The sequence below is a fragment of the Peromyscus leucopus genome, chromosome 10, assembly GCF_004664715.2.
Source record: "Peromyscus leucopus breed LL Stock chromosome 10, UCI_PerLeu_2.1, whole genome shotgun sequence".
NCBI lineage: Eukaryota > Metazoa > Chordata > Mammalia > Rodentia > Cricetidae > Peromyscus > Peromyscus leucopus.
Genome location: NC_051071.1, coordinates 803222 through 823584, shown reverse-complemented (window position 1 = coordinate 823584; position 20363 = coordinate 803222). Strand labels below are relative to the sequence as shown.

Here is a 20363-nt window from a genome sequence, read left to right as displayed (position 1 = left end):
GTTTCTTTGAACACTGCGATGCAGAGGTTTGGCCATCAATATGTGAACTTGGGTTATACACAACTCAGTTCTTAGCATGGAGGAGCTCACAAGGGTGTCCACTCCCCTACCCCCTATGGAATTCATGTGTATAGGTCTACAGGACATGGATCATGACTGATTCTGCATCCTGGAAAAAGCCAGTGGTTGGAGCCACGTGGGTTGAGTCCTGGCCCAGCCACCAGGGGTCTGAGGCTGTGGACATCACCACCTCTCCACACCTCGGCTCCTGTTCCCGAAGGCTGACCCTCACAGCACCCCACCCCACAGGGTTGATGGGGAAATGTGCATGACCACTCCACTGAAGCCCTAAGCGTGGAGCAAGGTGTTCACTGACATGCTCCCTCCAGCTGCACTTTTAGTGACAAAGCACCCTGCTCTCCTTCCAGGAACATGGACACACCGACGAAATACAGCCAGACACACACGACACAGGAAGAACACAGGCATGAGACACAGGGCTCTGGAAGCCATGCTGAGACATGGGACGAGCAACCCCCGCTGTGCACCGCACGCCTTACCTCGGAAGTAGGGGATGTAATGATGTCTGAACACGGATGTAGGGCTTGGGTGTTGGGACAGGGACAGACAGCTACTGGTACCAACACTCACAGTACCAGCTGCGGGCAACAGAGAGCAGTCAGTAACCCTGGGCTCCTCCACCCCAGAGCCACCAACTTGTCCTAGTCCCCACTTGGCCAAGGACATTGTCCCTCTGCTCTCCTGGGGCACCTGAAGAGGGTCACCCAGCAGGCTGTGGGCCATTCTCCTCCAGGTGGGGTCAGGAGATGCTGCTGCTGGGACACAGGGTGGCAGCCAGGGCTTGGGACACAGCCTCTGGTCCTGCCTGTGGCTCACTTTGGGGTGTCCTTGAGATCAAGGACGGTGGGAGGGCAGCTTCCAGAGGTCAGGGAGTGGTCTGTGCCCAGCATCCTCATGGCACTTGACAGTCCAGATAGAAAGCTTGCCCCTGTAGGCTTTACCCCTGACCAAGCAGTCAGGCCCTCTTGGTGATGCGAAGTCAGAGGTCAAGTCACAAGGGGCCTTGGGGAAAGGGCTCAAGAAAGTTACTTCTATCCATACACCTACTCATCTGTTCATTTTCTCACTCACTCACTCACTCACGTATCTCCATTCATTTACTCAATCATTCACTCATTCATTCATTCACTCACTAATTTGCTCACTCATTCATTCAATTCACTCACTTATGCATGCACTAACCATTCATTTACTTACTCATTCACTCAATCATTCTCTCATTTACTCACTGACTAACTCATTAGCTCATTCATTAACTCACTCATTCCCTCGCTCACTCACTGGTTCACCCACTCCTTCCCTCACTCAGTTGCACATCCACTAGCCCACTCATTCAGATACTCATTCATTCACTCACTCGCTCACTTACTCATTCATTGGCTCATTCTCATTCCCTCACTCATTCACTTACTCCTCCACTAGCCCACTCACTCACTTACTCTCTCCTGTACACACTCACTCACCCTCTTTCTTCACACTTGCTGAGCAGGATGGGCCAGGCGTATTGCAAGGAATCAATGAAAATGATTACAAACAATCAAGAAGTTGATTTTTCCATAAAGTTTTCAAAAAATAAGAGCTATGGTCCACGGGTGTGGAAATGGGTCATGCACAGCTGGAAGGGAAGAAGCAGCTGGAAAAATCCCTCCAAAAGGCACCACTTTTGTGCATGGTCCCTGTGGCTGTCACATGCCAGCTCAAAGCTGAGGAAGACAATGCAAACTGGGGTGGGGTGGGGTGGGGTGGGGGGGGGAGAATGAGGCAACAAGATCGGAGGCCCTGCACAGGGTCCTCTCCCAGCTTGGAAGGATATGGGGGCCTTTTGCCAGTGTCTTTATTAGGATGGCTGTCTCTAGGGTTACCGAGGGATAGGTACAGCATTAGACATTCTGACTGGGTGGTGTTGTAGCCACTGACTTTGACTCCTCAGCTCAAGTCCTCCAACTCCTGTGGGCTCACAGCAGGCTGTGGCTTGGTGTCCTGCCTCATGTGCTATTCCATATCCTGACAGCTCTATGACTACCCCCCAGAAGCCCACTCCGGTTGTTCTGTGTGGACCTCGGGGCTGTATGCTTCTCAGGATGTGTGCTGTGGATGCAGACAGCTCCTCCAGCCCCAGGGTGACCAGCTGCCTCACAGCTACCTGCCCCTAAGCATGAGGCCGTCCTATTCATTATGCTAAGTGACTGTCCGTTGACCACCCACTGGCATTCCCCCACCCCCAACTTCGCCACTTTTCTCAATGAGCAAAGAAGCTACTTTATATCAGCAAACTCATTGAGAAGCACAACCTCATCGGAGTCACGGGGAGCAGGGTGGGGGATGAATACCTGGACGACTGTAGTGCTGGGGTGACCGTGATGTTGGGGTGTAGTGGCCGAGGCTGACGGAGCCAGCAGAGCTGGGGCTGGAGGTCCGGCACTGCTTGTAGGACCGATCATCCTGATCCCCCTGGGTGGGAAGACAGTGTGAGAGCACCCGGGTCAGGAGAGCACTTGCTCACCCTTCACCTACCCCACTGTATTTGCCCTCTAGATCCCAGGCGCAGAAACAACACAGTCTTAAAATAGGGTCTCAGCGCACAAACAGAGCACATCTGGACAGCAAGGTAGGTCTCAGCCATAACAAGCCCCTTGGCCTGACCATGGGCCCATTGAATATCCACCCTTCCTGTCCATCTGACCCTCTGGGATGGGTAAAAGGACCCTACCTGCATTCTCCCTCTTAACCTGTCCCTCCCTCTTAACCCTTCCCAGCACTCTAGACTCCTGTATCCGTTTTGAAAACACTGAATGCTCCTCACACGTGAGAGGCGCGAGATGCTCTGGGACCCCTTCCGAGGTGCGGAGGTGCCCTCTGGGGCTCAGAAGCCAGCCAATGAGACCCACAAGCGCTGATGACACAGCCCCTATCTTAGCAGGAAGAGGACCTTCTGAGAGCAGCCAGAGCAGGCGACAGCAGCATGAGATGGTATGGCACCGTGGTTTCAGAATCAGACTGCCCATCCCTCGGCAATGAAGCCTGGTGGCCTGGGTCATGCCAGCCCTCCTTGCCTCATCTCAACTCCAAGGTCTCCACGGTGCCCAAGGCATGGTTTCTAAGAAGACAGGCTAAGGAGGTAGTGGAGGGACAGGCAGGGGCATTTGTCATAGATCCTGCTTCTAAAGCTACAGGAAGTGAAAAGCATTCCTCCATCTGAGATGACGAGGAGATCCTCGCTCTTGGGACCAGCTCTGTGGGCTGGAATGGGACACTCCCCAAGGATGGGGAGGGCAGGAAGCAAATGGCCCCAGTTATATCTGGGTCCTAGTTTCTCCATTGGTAAAATGGGGAACCCCTGGAAGCTACCTCTGGGTGATGCTCTCGGGGAAAGGAATTGGATATAAGAAGAATGCAGCAGTGCCTAGCACAGAGAGAGAACTCAAAATTGTGTTGTACCTCTATGCCCTCCCCAGCCCTGGGCTGGGCCACACAGACGAGTGTCTGAGGGGCCACAATCCGCACTGCTTCTGAAGAAAGAAGAAGCCGTGGGGTGCTATGGAGCTTATTTGACAGTTCACCCCTCAGAGAGTGCTCCACCTCAAGGTCCCGGAACTTCCTGTATATCTAATAGGGGACGAGAAGTGGACCTCAAGCTCACCCAAGGAAGTCATGACCCAGGCCAGGAGCTGCTGGGCAACACCACATCCCCAGTGTCCGTGAAGACCTGTCTGCACACACATGAGGGCAACATGCAGATGAGATGCGATTATAAAAACAACCAGCAGGAGGGGGGCGCCCCAGTGATGTGGCCAGGGCCCTGTGGCCCTCAGGGGCGCCATGCTGGTCATCTCTATAACCCTGCAGGTGGTAGCACCATGAGCACACAGGGCGCAGGCATAGGTGGTGGTTACCTCAGTCGGCGTTGGTGAGAGCAACTGAGGTGACTGTGGACACAACAGAGCCGTCTGTTAGTGCGCTGTGCCAGGGGTTGCTTTGGGGTAAGAGGGCTGTTTGGTAGCCACAGGACCCACGGGACCCACATTCCGTGACCTGAGACTCTAGCTGAGAAAGAGCCCCGCCACAAGAGATGGCTAGGTGCTGCTTGGCCCAGTGCCTTCCTCCACTCAGCCCCCGTGATCCCATCCTTACTCTCCACTGAGACCACGAGGTCACAAACAAGCTGTTGGTGGTTCAGGGACCAATGTGGCAACACCCACTGGACTCATCCCTTTCGTTTTCTCTGGAGAGGACAGATGGGGTGGGAGACAGCAGAAGAGGGGTGGCCGTGGTGATAGTTTATCTGTGTCTCCCAATAAAGTGTATCTGAGGATCAGAGGGAAAAGCCAGCCACTAGAGTAAACATAGAAGTCAGGCAATGGTAGCACATGCCTTCAATCCTATCACACAGGAGGCAGGGATCTGTCTGGATCTCTGTGAGTTCAAGGCCACACTGGAAACAGAGCCAGGTGTGGTGGCACAGCCTTAAATTTCAACACTAGTTAACCATAAAGTCTGGAGGTCTGTAGAGACAGACAGAAGTGACAGAGCTGGGCAGGAAGAGGAAGTGATGTAGCTGAGTAGAAAGGAAATGAAATGAGTTAGCAGAATAGAAAGGAATATAGGCATGGGTATACAGGAAGTAGGTCTCTTTGGAAGCAGAGGGTCAGTGAGGTGAGGCTGGCTTGTGGCTTGTCCTGTTCCTCTGATTTCTCAGCTTTAACCCCAATTTCTGGCTCCGTTTTTTTTTTTTTTTTTGTTGTTGTTGTTTTGTTTTTTAATAAGACTGTTTAGGAATTCGTCTACATGTGGCTAGGGCCATGGGCTGGGAGAGAGCAGGGAGACAGAGGTTCAGAGAGGCAGCTCCAGTCCTTATGTTTCTAGCCAGTGGCTCCTCCCCAGAAGAATGGCTCTTACACCTCCTTCAGGGCACCCAGAGAACAGGATCCCAAGCTGGTTTACCTGGGCCCAGGTGAATCCTAGCTGAGCCTCACTTGGTTTTTTTAGGTTCAACTGGGAGAAATCATTCCCAGGGGCTGGGGCTGGTGCAAAGACAGAAACGAGAATTCTGCTCATGAGAATGGTCCAGAGGGAGGAGGCAGTGAGGCCGTGATGAAGCCATTGGATAGTCTGTGTGTAATGTACCCAATGAGAGCCCTGACTGGGGTTTTCTATGTTATGTTGCCTCACAACGCACCATCCTGGGCCTCAGGAGGAAGTGGCACTTTAGTGGGAACACCCCTTCCTTCTCCAGGACAGCCTGGTACTGACCTCTGCCGAGGCAGGTCTCACAGTTAGTATAATCAGAGGGTACAAACTTGTGGCTGAGCAGATACTGGAGAAGGTGACTCTTGAGTCACATACATACTCTCCCATGCTGTCCCACTGCCCTCTGAGGGACAGACCCTTAAGTCAGGACTATCTGTGGGTCACAATGATCCTGATACATAGTCTCAGATGCTGAAAGAAACTCCAGAGATTTCCAGACCATGTCCACAACTCTATATGTGTCCACACACATGAGCAACAACATTGTGTGACCCATTGGTGTAGGACAAGGTTGTCAACAGTCTATGGTCCTTTATATCACCGCTGCCCACTGCAGCTCTTCCCAACTCAGCTTCCTGAATTCAGTGCCGGAATGCCAATGCTCCATTCAGGAAGATCCCCGGTGGCATCCTGAGACTGAGTACAGTGGGACTTGAACCCAGCTCTGAGGCCTGAGTTCCATGTCCCTGAGGATTAGCCAATGAAACAGTCAGTAAATGGTCTGTAGGGGAGAAAAGATTTGGATCTCAAGGTTTACAGTCAAGTTGCTAGGTCTCTGACCCTCTTCAGTTGTCTGCTGCCCAAAGGTTAGATGTGGGATGGTGAAGCCCACACCAGCTCAGGCACATGGTGGGCAGTGCAGTAGCCACAAGGCTGATGACCCCCCTCCTCAGGCATGCACACCAGGAGGGTCACCTGCTGGTCCTTTTGCCCTTTGCTCTTCTTGGTCCATGAGTGGTCCTCAGAGCCTGCAGGCTTGTCTGGCCCCTATGATAAATGCAGGGCCAAGCTGGGCAACTCAACACTACTATGTATGTACAATACCCCAGGTCTTGGCCCTCACTCCCCACGAGGTCTTACTGAAGCCACAGAAAGGAGTCAAAGGGGCACATGTTAGGAATAACCATTTTTCTGCCCCAGGTGAGCATCTGTTCTGAGCTCCACACACAGCCAAAGCCACTAAGACCTCCTGACAGAAGGAAAATGAGACTCAATAGGAACGCTGCGGCATTCAATGAAAACAGGCGGTCTGAATATGAAATCACCACTGGATGCTGCCTACTTTCAGACATCACCACTGGATGCTGCCTACTTTCAGACATCGCCAATAGATGCTGCCTACTTTCAGACATCACCACTGGATGCTGCCTACTTTCAGACATCACCAATAGATGCTGTCTACTTTCAGACATCACCAATAGATGCTGTCTACTTTCAGACATCACCACTAGATGCTGCCTACTTTCAGACATCACCACTGGATGCTGTCTACTTTCAGACATCACCAATAGATGCTGTCTACTTTCAGACATCACCAATAGATGCTGTCTTCTTTCAGGAACACTGAGAATCATGACCCATGCTGTTCAAACAGCCTAGGGATAGGCTCGAGGAACCCATAGAAGAGGAGCTGGCCTAGGAATATGGGCTCAAAGGAAGACGACACACTTCATGTGTCATGAAAATACTCAGTAGCCAGGAAAATGCAGACATCTTTAGCGTGTGTTTCCCTTTTCCCAACTCTGCTCCCCTCCAATCCACTCTTGGACTCACTTCCCTGAGGGGGCATGGTTGAGTGGGAATAAGATGGACAGGTTATCTGGGGGTGAAGAAGCTGAGGGTGGTGGCAATGACTAACTGTGTCCACAAGAGTCAGCAGTTGGGGAAGCATGCAGCACACAGTGGAGATCCATACCTCGCCATAGCTCTGTCGGTCCCCCATGGCCGAGTGGCTGATGTAGGGTGAGTAGGAGATCATGTCGGGGCGGTCAATGTTATAGATCGCTTTGCTTTTGGGAAGAGCAGCCAAGTCCCTGTAGTCCAGGATCTCATCGCCAAGCTTTGCCTGATGGAGGAGAGAGCAGAGGAGGAGACACTGATGCCACATGCCAGGCCAGACCACTCCACAGGCAGCCGTGACAACAGCCTGGGCTTACAGGGATCCAGCAGGGTCTGAGCACACCCAGCTTCTAGCAAAGGTGGGACAAGGATGCAAGGCCAAAGACCTGGTCACAGGCATAGCCTGAGGTCAGACACCGAGGTAGTTGGCTGTGCCCATGATGTATTGATGCAGGGCCCGACAATGAGACTCAGGCTATGACCGAAAACCACGCATGGTTACAGCTATGAACACACAACACAGATACACATGCACACAATCCACTACTCACATCAATACACACACAGGTATGCCTGCACACATCAGGACACACAGAGAGTGTGCCTTTCTGAGGTGATGAGGGGATGTACCAACAACTACACCCTCTCCCACATGATAACACATACACACACACCTGCTGATTCACAACACATCCCCATATATTGGCATACCTACTTGCACACCAAGACCAGCTCCTACAGACTTGCACACACACACACACACACACACACACACACACACACACACACACAACTCCATCCTCACCAAATGAGCACACACAGCCACATCTGCATCCATTCTCATTCTCCCCACTCTTCTTGGCAGTTTTGAGCAAGTACAGAACAGCAGCAAGATGCCTGCTCAGCATTTGACGGGATGCTGGGACACAGCCTACATGTACTCACTGACTGTGAGATGCTGTGACGCACCATGCTGGCTCAGGTGAGGTCCACCTGGCTGCTGTTGCTCCTGCTCACTCTGCCCAGCCTTCTCAGGCAGTGTCCCGCTCTGCCCATGCTCACTCTGTAGTCCCATGTATCTGCTCTGGCTCTAGAAGCACCTCGGTTCTTTCCAGCCCCCAGCCCAGCTCTGGGATGGTCCCTCACTCCTCAGGTCTAATTTCTGCATCAGCCTTTGCCAGGACTCCTCGGCTGGGATTCTGAGATAAAGCCTCGACAGCCACAGAAGATCCCGAGCTGCCTCAGTCACAGAAAGTCACAGTTCCCTGTGATGGGGACACTCACAGTGCTCCCATTTACGGAGAGTCTAAAGCTCAGAGAGGCTGGGCAATTTGCCCAGAGTCACTCACCAAGGAAGGCACGGCAGCTGTATGACTCTAGAACCCTCCCGCATTGGCACTCCCTTCTGTAGCCCGCCCCCCCAGCAAATCTCTCAAGCTGCAGCTACAACAAGTGAGTCTCCGGATGACACCTCTAGGCATCTCCCACCTCAGGCCACCCACAACTTTGCTTATTGTCTTTCTAGAACCTATCAGGCCCTCCAGAGTCCAGCAGCCCTCACTCATCTCCTCTAGACAGCCTTCCTGACCACTAGACTCACTCCAGGCCTCCCTGGGGACATTTGGCAGAGAGACGTGCACTAAGACTGAAGGTCTGGTGCTTCACATCTCTGGTTATTCCTTCTGGAGCCCAGGGAAGGCCTCAGAATATCTGAGGTCAAATCTTAAGCCAGGATTTATGGTCACCGTGGTCTGGATGAATGGAGCTCAGGGGATCTCTCCCTGAGCATCAGTTGATCTTGGTCTCCTCTGCCCCCATCCCACACCTCCTGCCGCTCAGCCCCCTGAGGTTCCCATCCTTCATCTGAGGGCTTTGCACACATTATTCCCACTCATGGAGGTCTCTCTTCCATCCAGGTCAGATTCTCTCTTGGTCAGAGGGCTGACTTTTGGTGGACTGTGTGTCCTCTCCCACATCCCTGGGCCAGGACTAGAGTTGTCCAGGACCCACTGGCTTTGCCACCCTCTGTCTAATGCCGAGCAACCAGGCATCTGCACAGACTGGCTGGGCACCCTGGCCTCTGTCTCCTACTGCAGCCCTGGGCCATCATCGGTGCTTCATGCACTGCTGGACTGTCAGGAGCCTCTCACGAAATGCTCTGCAGGGGGTCCTGCAGGCCGCAGTGGGTCCTGCAGGCCGCAGTGGGTCCTGCAGGCCGCAGTGGGGCATCCAGAGACTTGCATCTCCAGGTCACCGGGAACGATGTGTCCTTCCCAACCCCCCTGTGCTCCCGGCTATCTCCACCCAGCCCACAGTGCTGGAGTAGGAGGCCACCTGGCCCTGGATGGTTCACTCTTTCCTCAGCCTCCTGCACAACCTGGGCGCCGAGAGAGCCTAGCAGCTGCCTGCTGCAAACAGTGGTTGCCAAATACCTTGTGGAGCTACTTTCTCTGTGCAAAGGCCTTGGATGGTTGCCCTGACAATGGGTTAAGCTTTCTAATCGGTGAAGGTTATTGGTGTGTGTGTGTGTGTGTGTGTGTGTGTGTGTGTGTGTGTGTGTGTGTGTAAGTAAGTGGTTTTCCTTTTTGCTTTCTTCTTCACACTCCATGAAGCAAATTAAAGATGATGATGTAGGACCCTGCAAATGTACATGCTCCAGCCCAGGGTAATACACAGTGACTGTTCTTTCACCTCATGCCCATGGATGCCACCAGAAGGGGGCGCCAAAATACTGTTCACTGTAGTTTGCCACTGCTGAACAATAAATAAGCGGCACTTATGGTGAGAAAAGTAACCACAGGTCTGGGTCCCCAGAGCCCCAGCTGCAGAACTCCGCTGGAGAGGAAACGAGGGGAATGTTGTCCCCTTTCTGCTGGCCACTGTTATTTTGTGTAAACAGCAGGCGGGGGCTGGCGTGTGGCTCAGTCAGTAGGGGGCTTGCCTGGCAAATACAAAGCCCTGGATTCTATCCCTGGCAACGGCCTATGCCAGCCATAGTGACACCTGAATTCCCAGTGCTCAAGACACGGAGGCAGGAAGAGCACAAGGTCAAGATTATGCTTGGCTAAACAAGGAGTTGGAGGTGACCGTGAGCTAAATGGAGCCTGTCTCAAGGAAGGAAAGGAAGAAGTGGAGACGAGAAAGGAAGAAAAAGGCAGATAAATGGATGATTCTAAGGCGGTTAAATGGATCATTCAAAACTGCTGCTGCTTGCTACTTGCCTCTGATACTGGACAAATGAGCAGGACACAGACATACTCTGTGAGGACAGAGAGAAGATGCCATACAAACCAAGGAAAGAGGCCTCAGGAGGGACAAGCCCTGCCCTGATTGGGCTTTGACTTCTAGGCTCCAGAGCTGGGAGACCAGAAGTCTCTCTATCCAGGCCCCAGTCCCTGATCTTGCATGCAAGCCCATGACATTGAGAGCTGGCATGCTCTCGGTCCTTTCTCTGGGCCCAGAGCTGTACTGGGAGCCTCACATGCCAAGCCTCAGGGAGCCCTAGACACTGGGGTTGGATTCAGCCAGCTTACGGATGAGCTTCCAGAGGCCGGCAAAGGGAAGCGTCTTGCCTAGGGTACACAGCCAGACTCCGGACCTCACAGGCACAGGCTGAGACTCAGCACAAGTGTCCTCCAGGGGCTCTAGCACCCTCTCCCTCCGCACTGTGGTCACAGTGACCCCAGGAAAGACGCTTGTTATTACTGCCCATCAGAGTGACCCCCTGACAACCATTATGGGAGAGTGTAGGCTGAAAAGACAGGTGGGGGAGGGAGAACCTCATCTCCCTACCATGCTGCCAAAGATCCAAGGCCTGGCCAGTGTAGGGGAAGATAGCAGAAGTTACCTGCCCCTGTCACCTGCCTCCTCACCAACCCCAGTCCAGGGGCTTCTCTCACCACTAGGCTGCCCTTCACCCTGTGCCTACGGACTCTTAATGACAAGCCTCGTCACTCACACAAAGCACTGTGACACCAATACCCTCCTGTCTGTAGCCTACCCTCAGAGGCAACTGTTATGCATGGGTGCTCTTGTGTATGCACACACACACACACACACACACATACACACACACACACACACACACACACATACTTGTGCATCCCCAGAGCACTTCTCTTGGGGAGTTGGGCAGGAGTCTTCTGTGCACACGCGTAGGCCTGCACAGTGGCTTACAGGCCCACAACATTCTTCCTTTAGGTGGCCTTGGCTCACCCTAACTACAAACCAGCCATTCCCCTTTGGTAACATTATAACCACAGCTATGCACTATAGTCTCTCTCTCTTATCGACAACCAGTTGGGGACAAATTCTTATGGGCTTTGCCCAGCCACACAGATGTGTCTGGGCCTCAGGTTTTGAGTCACTCTCCAACTCTGTGTACCCATTTCTTCCTAGAGGCAGTACTGAGGGCCCAGCCTCACCCTTGGAGCATCCAGTGACCATCCTTAACAGACTGTAGTCCCCACAGCCCTGGCCCAGTGATGACCCCACCACCACCCTACGGCACTCTCCATGGCCCCCACTTACATAGATCACACGGCTTGGGGACCCCGACGTGCTGGATGCAGGCACAGAGACGATGCTCTCCGAGGACATCCTGGTTTCCTAGAACAGAGTGGTACAGGTTGACCTGGAGTGGCGCTGTTGGGAACCTTCTGGAGGCATCTCCAGGATGTGGGCAGGAAGGCCAGTGAGCTCAGCAGGTAGAATTTTAACCCTTTTGTGGGCTGAGAGGAGTCTCAGAACGAACACACAGGCATGGGTAAACGACCACCGAAGGCTACAATAAACACAGCAGGTCACAAGTAAAGGGAGGTAAGGTGTCCACGACCTGACGCTCACTGAAAGCTCAGAATGCCCCAGGGGGTGCTGGGATGAGGTGATGTGTCTCTGAGGATGAAGGCAGCTGGGCATGTCTAGCAACCCCTTGATCTCCATGGCTCACGGGACCCCTGCTACTCATCGATACTTAGCCCCTCTCCTCGGATGAGCCTTGGTCCTCCAGCCTCACCCTCCCCTCTGCTGACCTGGCCCTCAGGCCCTTCTCAGCTACTCCTTCCTCTCTGGCCTCGGCTCAGCTCCGTCAGGACCAGGCGATGTGTGATGTCACTGCACATCCAGCCTCCTCCCAGTCTCTGCTGTTGACGGTGCCCAGCCCCCCTCACACAGCCCTCCTCCTGTGTGTCTCTGCATGGCTAGCTCTCCTTCCCCTCCCTCATACAGACCTCCTGCACCCCTGACACCTGGCTTTCATCCTCACAGGCAAGGCCCATGCACCTGACCCCTCTACACCCCTTCTCCTGACCCAGGGCCCCCCATGTTCATTCTTTCGGGCCTTCTACTCACCTCATCTAAGAGGAGCATATTTCCACCAGCTGCCACTGCCTCTCAGGAGAAAAGAGCTCTGCCTCCCCTGCCTCATGTCTTCCGCTGAACATCTTCAGTAACCCACACTACCACACCCCTGCCTCACTTTTCCTCAGGAGGCTCTTCCTTGCCTCTGGAATCTGCCATGTTCCTCCCCGGAGGCAGCTGACATCTGTTAAGGTCCAAGTTGGTTTCCCTAAACTTCCTACATTGAGTCCCTATCCCAGGACCTCAGAGTGTGACCCTGTGGAGATGGGGTCCTCACAGAGGTCACAAAGGTAAAATGGGTCACTGGGTGGGTCTAAACCACTCTGCTTGGGGCCATCCTTAAAGGAGTTCAGAACATGAATACACACACACACACACACACACACACACACACACACACACACACGGATAAGCATATAAGAAAACAAGATGCTGCCACCAAGTTCAAGCAGAGAGGCCTCAGGAGGAGCCAGCCTGCCATCACCTCCAGCTTTGACCCCGGCCACAGGGAGGCAGGAGAGTGTTGAAACCTCCAGGCCAGATGAACCAAGCCTGACCTGGAGGAGGCCTCCCCTCCTGAGCTCCTCCTACAGTCAGGACAGGCAGACACCAGGACCAGACGTGCCACACAGGGCAGCAAGAGGCACAAACCTGTAAGGCACAGGGCAGGGTGCCTGGGTAGGGCTGGCTGCAAACAGAGCTGTGCATCTGGAAGGGAGAGAAGGGGATGGCGTGAAGCTTGTTCTCCAGATCACTGCCATCCCTTCTGCAGGTAGGTCCTGGGCTCTGGACCCCTCAGCACCGAGCCCTGCCTCCCCTGGAACCCTCACTTCCTCAGCCCCTCAACTCGGGACTACACAGACAGGTGCCAACTCAAGGGGTCTGCCTGACCCCTGGGACCACGGCTTTCTGAGGCTGACAGGAATGGGATCACCTCACAGCACTGGCTGTCCAGACCTTAGGCACACACCTCAGAACTGCTACATGCAGAGAAGGTGCTCCCCTCATGCCTGTAACTGAGGGCCTGCTCGAGGGCAGACAGCTACTGTGCTCCATCGACCCTGGATGATGTCTGCCTGGCCCTCTTCTCCGCAAAGTGCCCAGATAGGGGCCTGTTGTTCCTGGCATGCCCTGTGTGGCATTCAGAGCAAAGTCCCTTACTGGTCATGCCAGGGGAATATCTGAGCCAGCCCCGCAGAGCAGGCAGAGATGGCCATTCCCGGCTCTCTTGGTGCCCTGGGCTCCAACCACTCTGAGCAGAGAGGATGTGAGCCCTCCTTGTACTCGGTGCCCAGCTACGTGGGGAGGGCAGAGGATGGAACCTGACTCACTGTCAACAGAGGAGACAGGGAGAAGAGCTGAGGTGACTGTCACCGGGGTAAGGAGATGGGCACTATCCTGTCCCCTCTGCCATCCCTGACCTGAAGTCTGTCCCACAAAGACCCACAGTGAACTTCAGTGCCACGCTCCCCAGGGCCTGGTGGCCCTCACTGCCTTGTTCTCCAGGGCCATGTGGCACGGCCTGGCTCCCACCCACTGAGAGAAGAATGAGACCTGGCACTTGTAAGGAGTCCACACGCTTCATTCACTGTCCCCTCCCCAGTTCCAGATGCAGAATTTCTAAAACACACGGTGGGTGCCGGGTGCTGTACAGGTTGCTATGATGCCTATGGACATTGTGTGGTGTGCTAAGGATGCCATGATGCCTGTGGGCACTGTGTGGTGTGCTAAGGATGCCATGATGCCGGTGGGCATGGGGTGCTATGTTAAGGAAGCCACGGTGCCGGTGGGTCTGGGCAGTCATGGCTGCATCTCCTGATGTCCACTGCACCTATTCCAGATGCTGAGGACCATGTAACCTGTGGTCCCTGTCCACACCATACTCCCTGCCTGGGTGGAGGAGGGACAGCTGCAGGACTGGAGTGGCTTTCCAGACAGCAAGGAAGGCCTGTGTTTCTTCCTGCTGGCCTGGCCTTGCATGGACAGACCAATCAGGAGCCAGGGTCTTAATGGAGAATGAGTCCCTGAGTGTCCTGGAGCTGTCCAAGGACCCGCACCAAGGGGCACTTGTTATGCTGACTATTAAGCCCCCGACAGGGAGGTCATTTCTTGTTACTGTGTGGAAAGGAGGTGCTGCCTCCACTCAGTGGCAGGTTTCAAGGGTCAATAACACAGGTGCCACCTCCATGCCGTGTTCCTCAGGGACAGGAGTCCTCTTAAGCCAACCAGGCCTGCCTAGCTTCACTTACTCAAGGGCTGCTCACATGGGGAGTAACAGAGTGCAGGAGTCTGTCTGTCCTCTCTACCCCCAGGCCAGACCAGACAGCAGCCAGTCCTGGGGAGCCCGGGCTCAACACCAAGGAGGCAGCTGGTCTCAGGCTGCCCAGGCTCTGCTCCAAATGCTGGCTGAGGGAGAAGACAACCTTCATGCTAAACTACTTGCTTCAATAGCTGTACAGACCAGAGAGCCCTGGACGCTGAGCCCTCCTGCACAGGCCCAGGAAAACAAGGCTGCCTTCTTCCCTGGTCTGGCAGCACCCATGCCTTGGGGCCTTCCATCTGGCCAGGAACCAGAGAAAATGAGGAAGGCTCTTGTCCCCTGCAGCTGGTGTGGGGCCTGGACCACCCTACCCGGTCCTTGAGCCTTCCTGGGAGAAGCAGGGAGAGCAGGGAACCAGATCTCTTTCCTGGCTCTTTCTCAGGTCAGGGCGCTTCCCTGAGCACATGCACATGTGAGAGTGTAGTTGGGGCCTCTGGGCATGCCAGGCTCCCTCCTTCTGCTGAGCTGTTGGGGAGCACAGGGGACCCTGCAGATGAGGTGGTGTCAGGCTCTACGGTCCATTTCCACAGACCATGACCGAGGGCGGGGATGCCCTGAGCGGCAGATACACACAGTTTGCAGAGAACCAGCCATTGGTGAAAACAGAGCATACAATGGGCTGTTGCTCACTGGCCTTCTACCTGGAAAGCCACAGCAAAGACTTAAAGGATGCCAGCGCAATGAGGCAGAGTGATGCTGAGTCATGGGGGGTGGGGGGTGGGTGGGAGAGATGCAGGGGCGGGGTGCATAAGCTCCTTACAGCCAAAGGCAGGGCTGCTGAGAGGATCCTGCTAGCCACCGCCTTGCCTCCCTGGTCTCTGTGTTCCTCTCTGCTGCCCATCATCCCCCTGCTTCTGTTACAGCCTCACTTCCTCCTCCTTCTCCTTGGGCTCCTCCTCTTCCTCCTCCTCCTCCTCCTCCATCACTTCCTCCTCCTGTTTTTCTCCCTCCTCCTCCCACTCCTCTTCATTCTTCCCCTCCTCCTTCTGCTCTGTACCTTAACTACCCAAGAAAGAAGGTACCACCCTGGAAATCACTCCTGCTCGGCTCCCAGGGCCTGGGTTCGAGCTCTGCACAGGCTCTAGCGCACCTTCTGAATGCTGTGCTTCCTTCCCACCCAGGGCGGCTATTGTCTCCCCATCTCTAAAACATAATCCTGATGCCTGGCACACAGCAGGGCATCTGTGGGGTTCAGAACCCATCCCTTCCTAGAGGCTGGCCTTTGCTCTCAGCTCCCGGGAGGCCATCCATATTTATCTCATCTCAGCAGCAGCTGTGTTCAGGGAGGGCTGGCCGCACCTGATCATCTCAGGACATGGGTGGCCAGGTTAGGAAGACCAACCTGTGCCCTAGGGCAAGAGCCTCGGGTTGCAGGGGAATCAGTTGACCTGGCATGTGGGCTCAGTGGGTATCACTCCTCCCGTGCCAGAGCCTCAGTGAAGTCTCAAGGGCAGAGCTTGCCTGGTTGGCAGCGCTCCACACGCCCTGTCCAGCATCTGGGCAGGAGGGTGACATGCCCATCCCCACAGGGAAAAGACAGTGGCAGTTCTGCATTGGGACTTACTGTGTGTTCTGACCATTCTGCCCTCAAGAACTTGCCCTATGGCAGGAAGACCAGTGGAGCTGTGGGAACTGTCAAGCCCAGGCACAATTTGGAACCACACATATTCTGATGGCCATAGGGACTATTTGGGTTCCCCAAATTGTCACGGCCATCTGCGTTCACTGACTGGACAAGGAAGTCAGCAAGGCTGGGCCATCTGGTGTCCTCGGGGCCCCATTAGACCTGCATGATGGCTCATTGACCTGTCTGCTCCCCCACCTTGTGGCACCTCTGTGAGCCTCTGAGGCCTGGCTGAGAAGCATGAAATAGGCTGGCCTGCATCTCCCCCTCTACCCTGCCTGCGGGGAACACACCAGGAAGCCACAAATCTCACCAACCTTGCTCTTATCTTCAGTCCTGGCTGCTTGTCGACATGCCGGGTGCCAGATAGAGGAGCCTGTGGACAGAGTCCCAAGAGGAAGAAGTTAGAGAGTAGTTTTGGCTGTGGTGTCCGTGCATGGATACCTGCTCAATACCCTTCAAACATACCTCCTCTCTGTGACATTGAGACCCCAGCACCTAAGCTTCCAGCAGCTTGGCTCATGGGAGGCAATGACATGTGGAACAGGGAGAACTTTCCAGTGTGGGCCAGTTACTTCTATGGACAGCAGCATGGGTTCCAGGGAGCCTGGGCACACTGCCCAGCCTAGGGTGGCCAGAGGGACGCTCTCAGAGACCAGAGGCAGGAGGAGGAAAGAAGTTCTCATGGCTAGGACACCATGAAAGTCACAGCACCCACACTTGACAGAGCTCTGATCACAGCATCAGCAACCAACCAGGCACCACCTTCATGGAGAGTTGGTGTGAAGAGCCAAACAGAAGGCCTCGGGGTGGCCGGAAATGGCAGTGTCCCACACAAGGCCCTGGCCATAGGCTTCATCTCCCCCAGAGAGCATCAATAAGTGCCACTAGCCTGGTCAGACCCTCATTGCAGGGTGCAAAACCCATGCCTGAGAGGGCAGCCTGGACCCCATGCCCACAGAAAGCCCTGGAAGGTCCCACAGCAATGGTTGGACCGGCCCAGACTCATGAAGGGGATCTTTGTTTCCAGAGATGAGGACACCTTCATGTGAGCACGTGTCCCCAAGCCACTGTCCCAGCAAGCCGTGCTTGGCATTGGCCGGCCCTCTGTCTAAGGGCCCCATTGACATTGACGGCGGAGCCTCTACAGAGGGCCTCCCATGAGGCAGCCACAGCGGCTGGCCTGACTCTCAGGATCCGGCCTTGGGAACCACAGGCGACAGTGAGGACCAGTCTGACACATCTGACATCATCCCCAGTCAGGGCTTGCCTCAGAAAAGGGAGGCCTGTCTGACACACAGATTGGAATGCCTCTCTGTGGTTACTCAGCACTGGTCTGTAGACAGAACACAACAGATCCAGCTGCCACCAGCTCCACCCCCTGCCTAGCCCTGCTCCGCTGCCCCCCGCCCCCCGGGCCCCAGGAGAAAGAGTAAGTTGCCAAGGAGATGAACTATCAACACAAGGCCATCCTCACTTGGCCCACTGATCATGCCAACCCTATTGCTGGTCCTCGGGCCCCCACCCCCAACTCATCCCAGTGTCCCCTGGTCATGTGCTCTGGGATGAAGCCACACCTCTCAAGCAGCCTGTTTCTGTCTCTCTTGCTAGCCCTGGGCAGGGGGTGAGGAGTGAGCTCTCTCCTCTTGCTGCATCCAGTCAGGTAAGGACCAGCTCGCCAGGCCAAGCCAATCCTCTGTCACTTTCAGCTTGAATGTAGGCTCCTGACAGGGGCTCTGCCTTCCTATTCACCTATTCATCAGCCTCCAGCCTCTCACCATGGCCAAACCAAGCCCTGCCCACACCTCCTCCAAGCAGTACTCCCAGCCTTCTGCTGCTGTGTCTGGGATATCTTGGCCTCACACTGGCTCCCTCTGGCTAACTGCTCTGGAGGGTGGACTGGCCTGCCTCACCTGTCTGTCCCCAGCACTTGGTGGGAAGTGGGAGACACAGGTCCTTGTTCCTTAATTAAATTCCAGTCTAGACTAGGCTGTGACCTCTGTTCCAGTCCTTGACCTCTGCTCCCCCTGTTTTTAGAACTCCCTAGCCCAGTTTTAGCCAGAATAATGCAAGTCAAGTCACTGAGAATCCTTCCCTCCAGGTGCCTGGCCACCCTTCCTGTCTTGTGGCATTCCTCACTCACCTCTGGTGTCTGAGCCTTGCCCTACTTTCAGTAAGGGACCCCACCCTAGACACATGTGCTGGTTAGTTTTCACTGTCAACTTGACACAGCCTAGAATCATCTGAGAAGAGTTTCACTTGAGGAGTTGACTAGATCAGGTTGGTCTTAAATTTTAATTGATGTAAGATGACTCAGCCCATCATGGGCGACACCATTCCCTGGCTTTGTGCCCTGGACTGCACAGGAGCAGAAATGGCTAGCTGAGTACTGAGCAAGCAGCATGATTTCTCTCTGATCTTGACTGTGGATGTGACTGGCTGCTGAAAGTCCCTGCCTTGACTTCCCTGCAATAACGGCCCAAGCTGGAATCATGAGCCATTAACCATTTCCTCCTCGATGCTGCTTTTGATTGGGATATTCTATCACAACATCAGAGATGAAACTAGGATTCCATAGCTTCTCCCTTGAGATCAATGGGTCAGAACAAGCTACCCCAACATACGACCAGGCAGCAGCATGTGACACCTGTGTCTTCTGTGGCAGAAGGACCACTTTGAGCTGGTTACCTGGGGACCTGGAAAACTCAGAAATGATAAAACAGAAAGGAGGCCACTCACTACAAGGGGAAATTCAGATCTGTATAGAGGTCTCTACATATAAGGACACACCTTCACCTGGCAGATGGGGAGACTGAGTCACCGGGGTCCCATCACTGGGGAGGTGCAATTAGCACCTGCAACAGAAAGACCCCCCACCTCCCACACACACACAAGGTCTCCTTCTTCCATTTGACATCTTCCTGACACTCTTTTCTCATGGCTAAGAAAGTGGTATGTCAGCCAGAAGTCAAAGTTGCCCTCTGAGATCCACCCTGGCTCTCCTGTGTGTGCAGGAGGGCCACTCATTCATACACTTCTCGCTGCCCTTTTATCCTTCACCTACTGTCCATCACAGGGGGCCCCACTAAGCTAGGAAAGATGAAGAGAAAACTGTTTCCTCCCCTGCCAGGAACATTGCCTCCCGGCTCTGCTTTCAACCAATAGGAAAGAAATGAGGGAACACTGAATGCTACCATCGGAATTTAATAGCAGCCACGAACCCTGTCTGAAAGGCTCATCTAGGAAGAGAGGCTGTGAAACCTGGCTTGGTCTCCAGCCCCAGGAGTCCCAAGGAGCCCTCTGTCCAATGAAGACAGTTGCCGAGGCTATGATTTCTGACCAAGCTCTTGCACCAGGCCCAGACTGAACATCTTAACCCAATGACGTCATTCCCAGTAGAGTTTTGAGATGAAACCATGCTGCCTCTCCGACTTTCCGAGAGACAGGACTGAAAGGGACTAGGCATAACATCCCCTTCAGGCCTGATAGGCTGGCAAGCTCCTAAGCACCTGTGTGACCTGGAGCTACCTTCAGTTGGTTGCTCTGTCTCCCACACTGCCTCAGGGGGAATGTGACCTGGCAATACCATCACCTCTCTGCCCCTCCTGCCGTCTGTGGCTCCCTTAGGTCTCCACCACCAAGTCCTCTGCTGCACTATGGACCACTCATCCTATTTTAGGGAATGAAACATTGCATGATTCTAAAGTGAGACACGTAGCCACGAAGGTGGCTGAGCTCCGTCACTGTCATTTTCCATTTTGACACGATTATTGTGGTTTTATTTTACGGGTGTTGGGTGGGGGCACGTGCACCGCGGCACATGTGTGGAGGTCAGAGGGCAACTTTGTAGACTCAGTTCTCTCTTTCCACCTTTACTTGGGTTCCAGGAGTGGAACTCAGGTCGTCAATTGTGCAGGAAGGGTCTCCAAGCATTGAGCCACCTCGCTGGCCCTGTTAACAGGATTTTTAATGGAGAGTGGGTGGGGTTCCAGTGAACACATCAGAAGGCTCTTTTCCCCCAGTTTTCCTTTGCCAATGTTATGAAGGATGCTCCTCTCCACACGTCAGGAAGGAAACCTGGTCTTGCTGCAATGTGACAAGGGGCACCACAGG

At 54.3% G+C, this 20363-nt stretch overlaps 1 protein-coding gene across 28 annotated transcripts in view; it reads right to left on the bottom strand.

The window, feature by feature from the left end:
* The window catches only part of Ablim2 (actin binding LIM protein family member 2), a 125650-nt gene that overhangs the window by 41145 nt on the left and 64142 nt on the right, over nucleotides 1-20363 (bottom strand). For 6 of the 28 annotated variants that reach the window (XR_005092267.1, XM_028882298.2, XM_028882297.2 and 3 more), the window contains exons 8-14: nucleotides 16568-16626; nucleotides 12958-13014; nucleotides 11479-11556; nucleotides 7025-7174; nucleotides 3975-4007; nucleotides 2412-2532; nucleotides 561-659 (exon numbers count right to left, since the gene is read on the bottom strand). Coding sequence is in view for 27 of the 28 variants with exons in the window: in XM_028882298.2 (XP_028738131.1) it covers nucleotides 561-659; nucleotides 2412-2532; nucleotides 3975-4007; nucleotides 7025-7174; nucleotides 11479-11556; nucleotides 12958-13014; nucleotides 16568-16626 (597 nt within the window). In the remaining variant the exon portion in view is untranslated. The remainder of the gene's footprint in view (nucleotides 1-560; nucleotides 660-2411; nucleotides 2533-3974; nucleotides 4008-7024; nucleotides 7175-11478; nucleotides 11557-12957; nucleotides 13015-16567; nucleotides 16627-20363) is intronic. The other 22 variants (XM_028882311.2, XM_028882319.2, XM_028882320.2 and 19 more) reach the window with 6 other exon arrangements.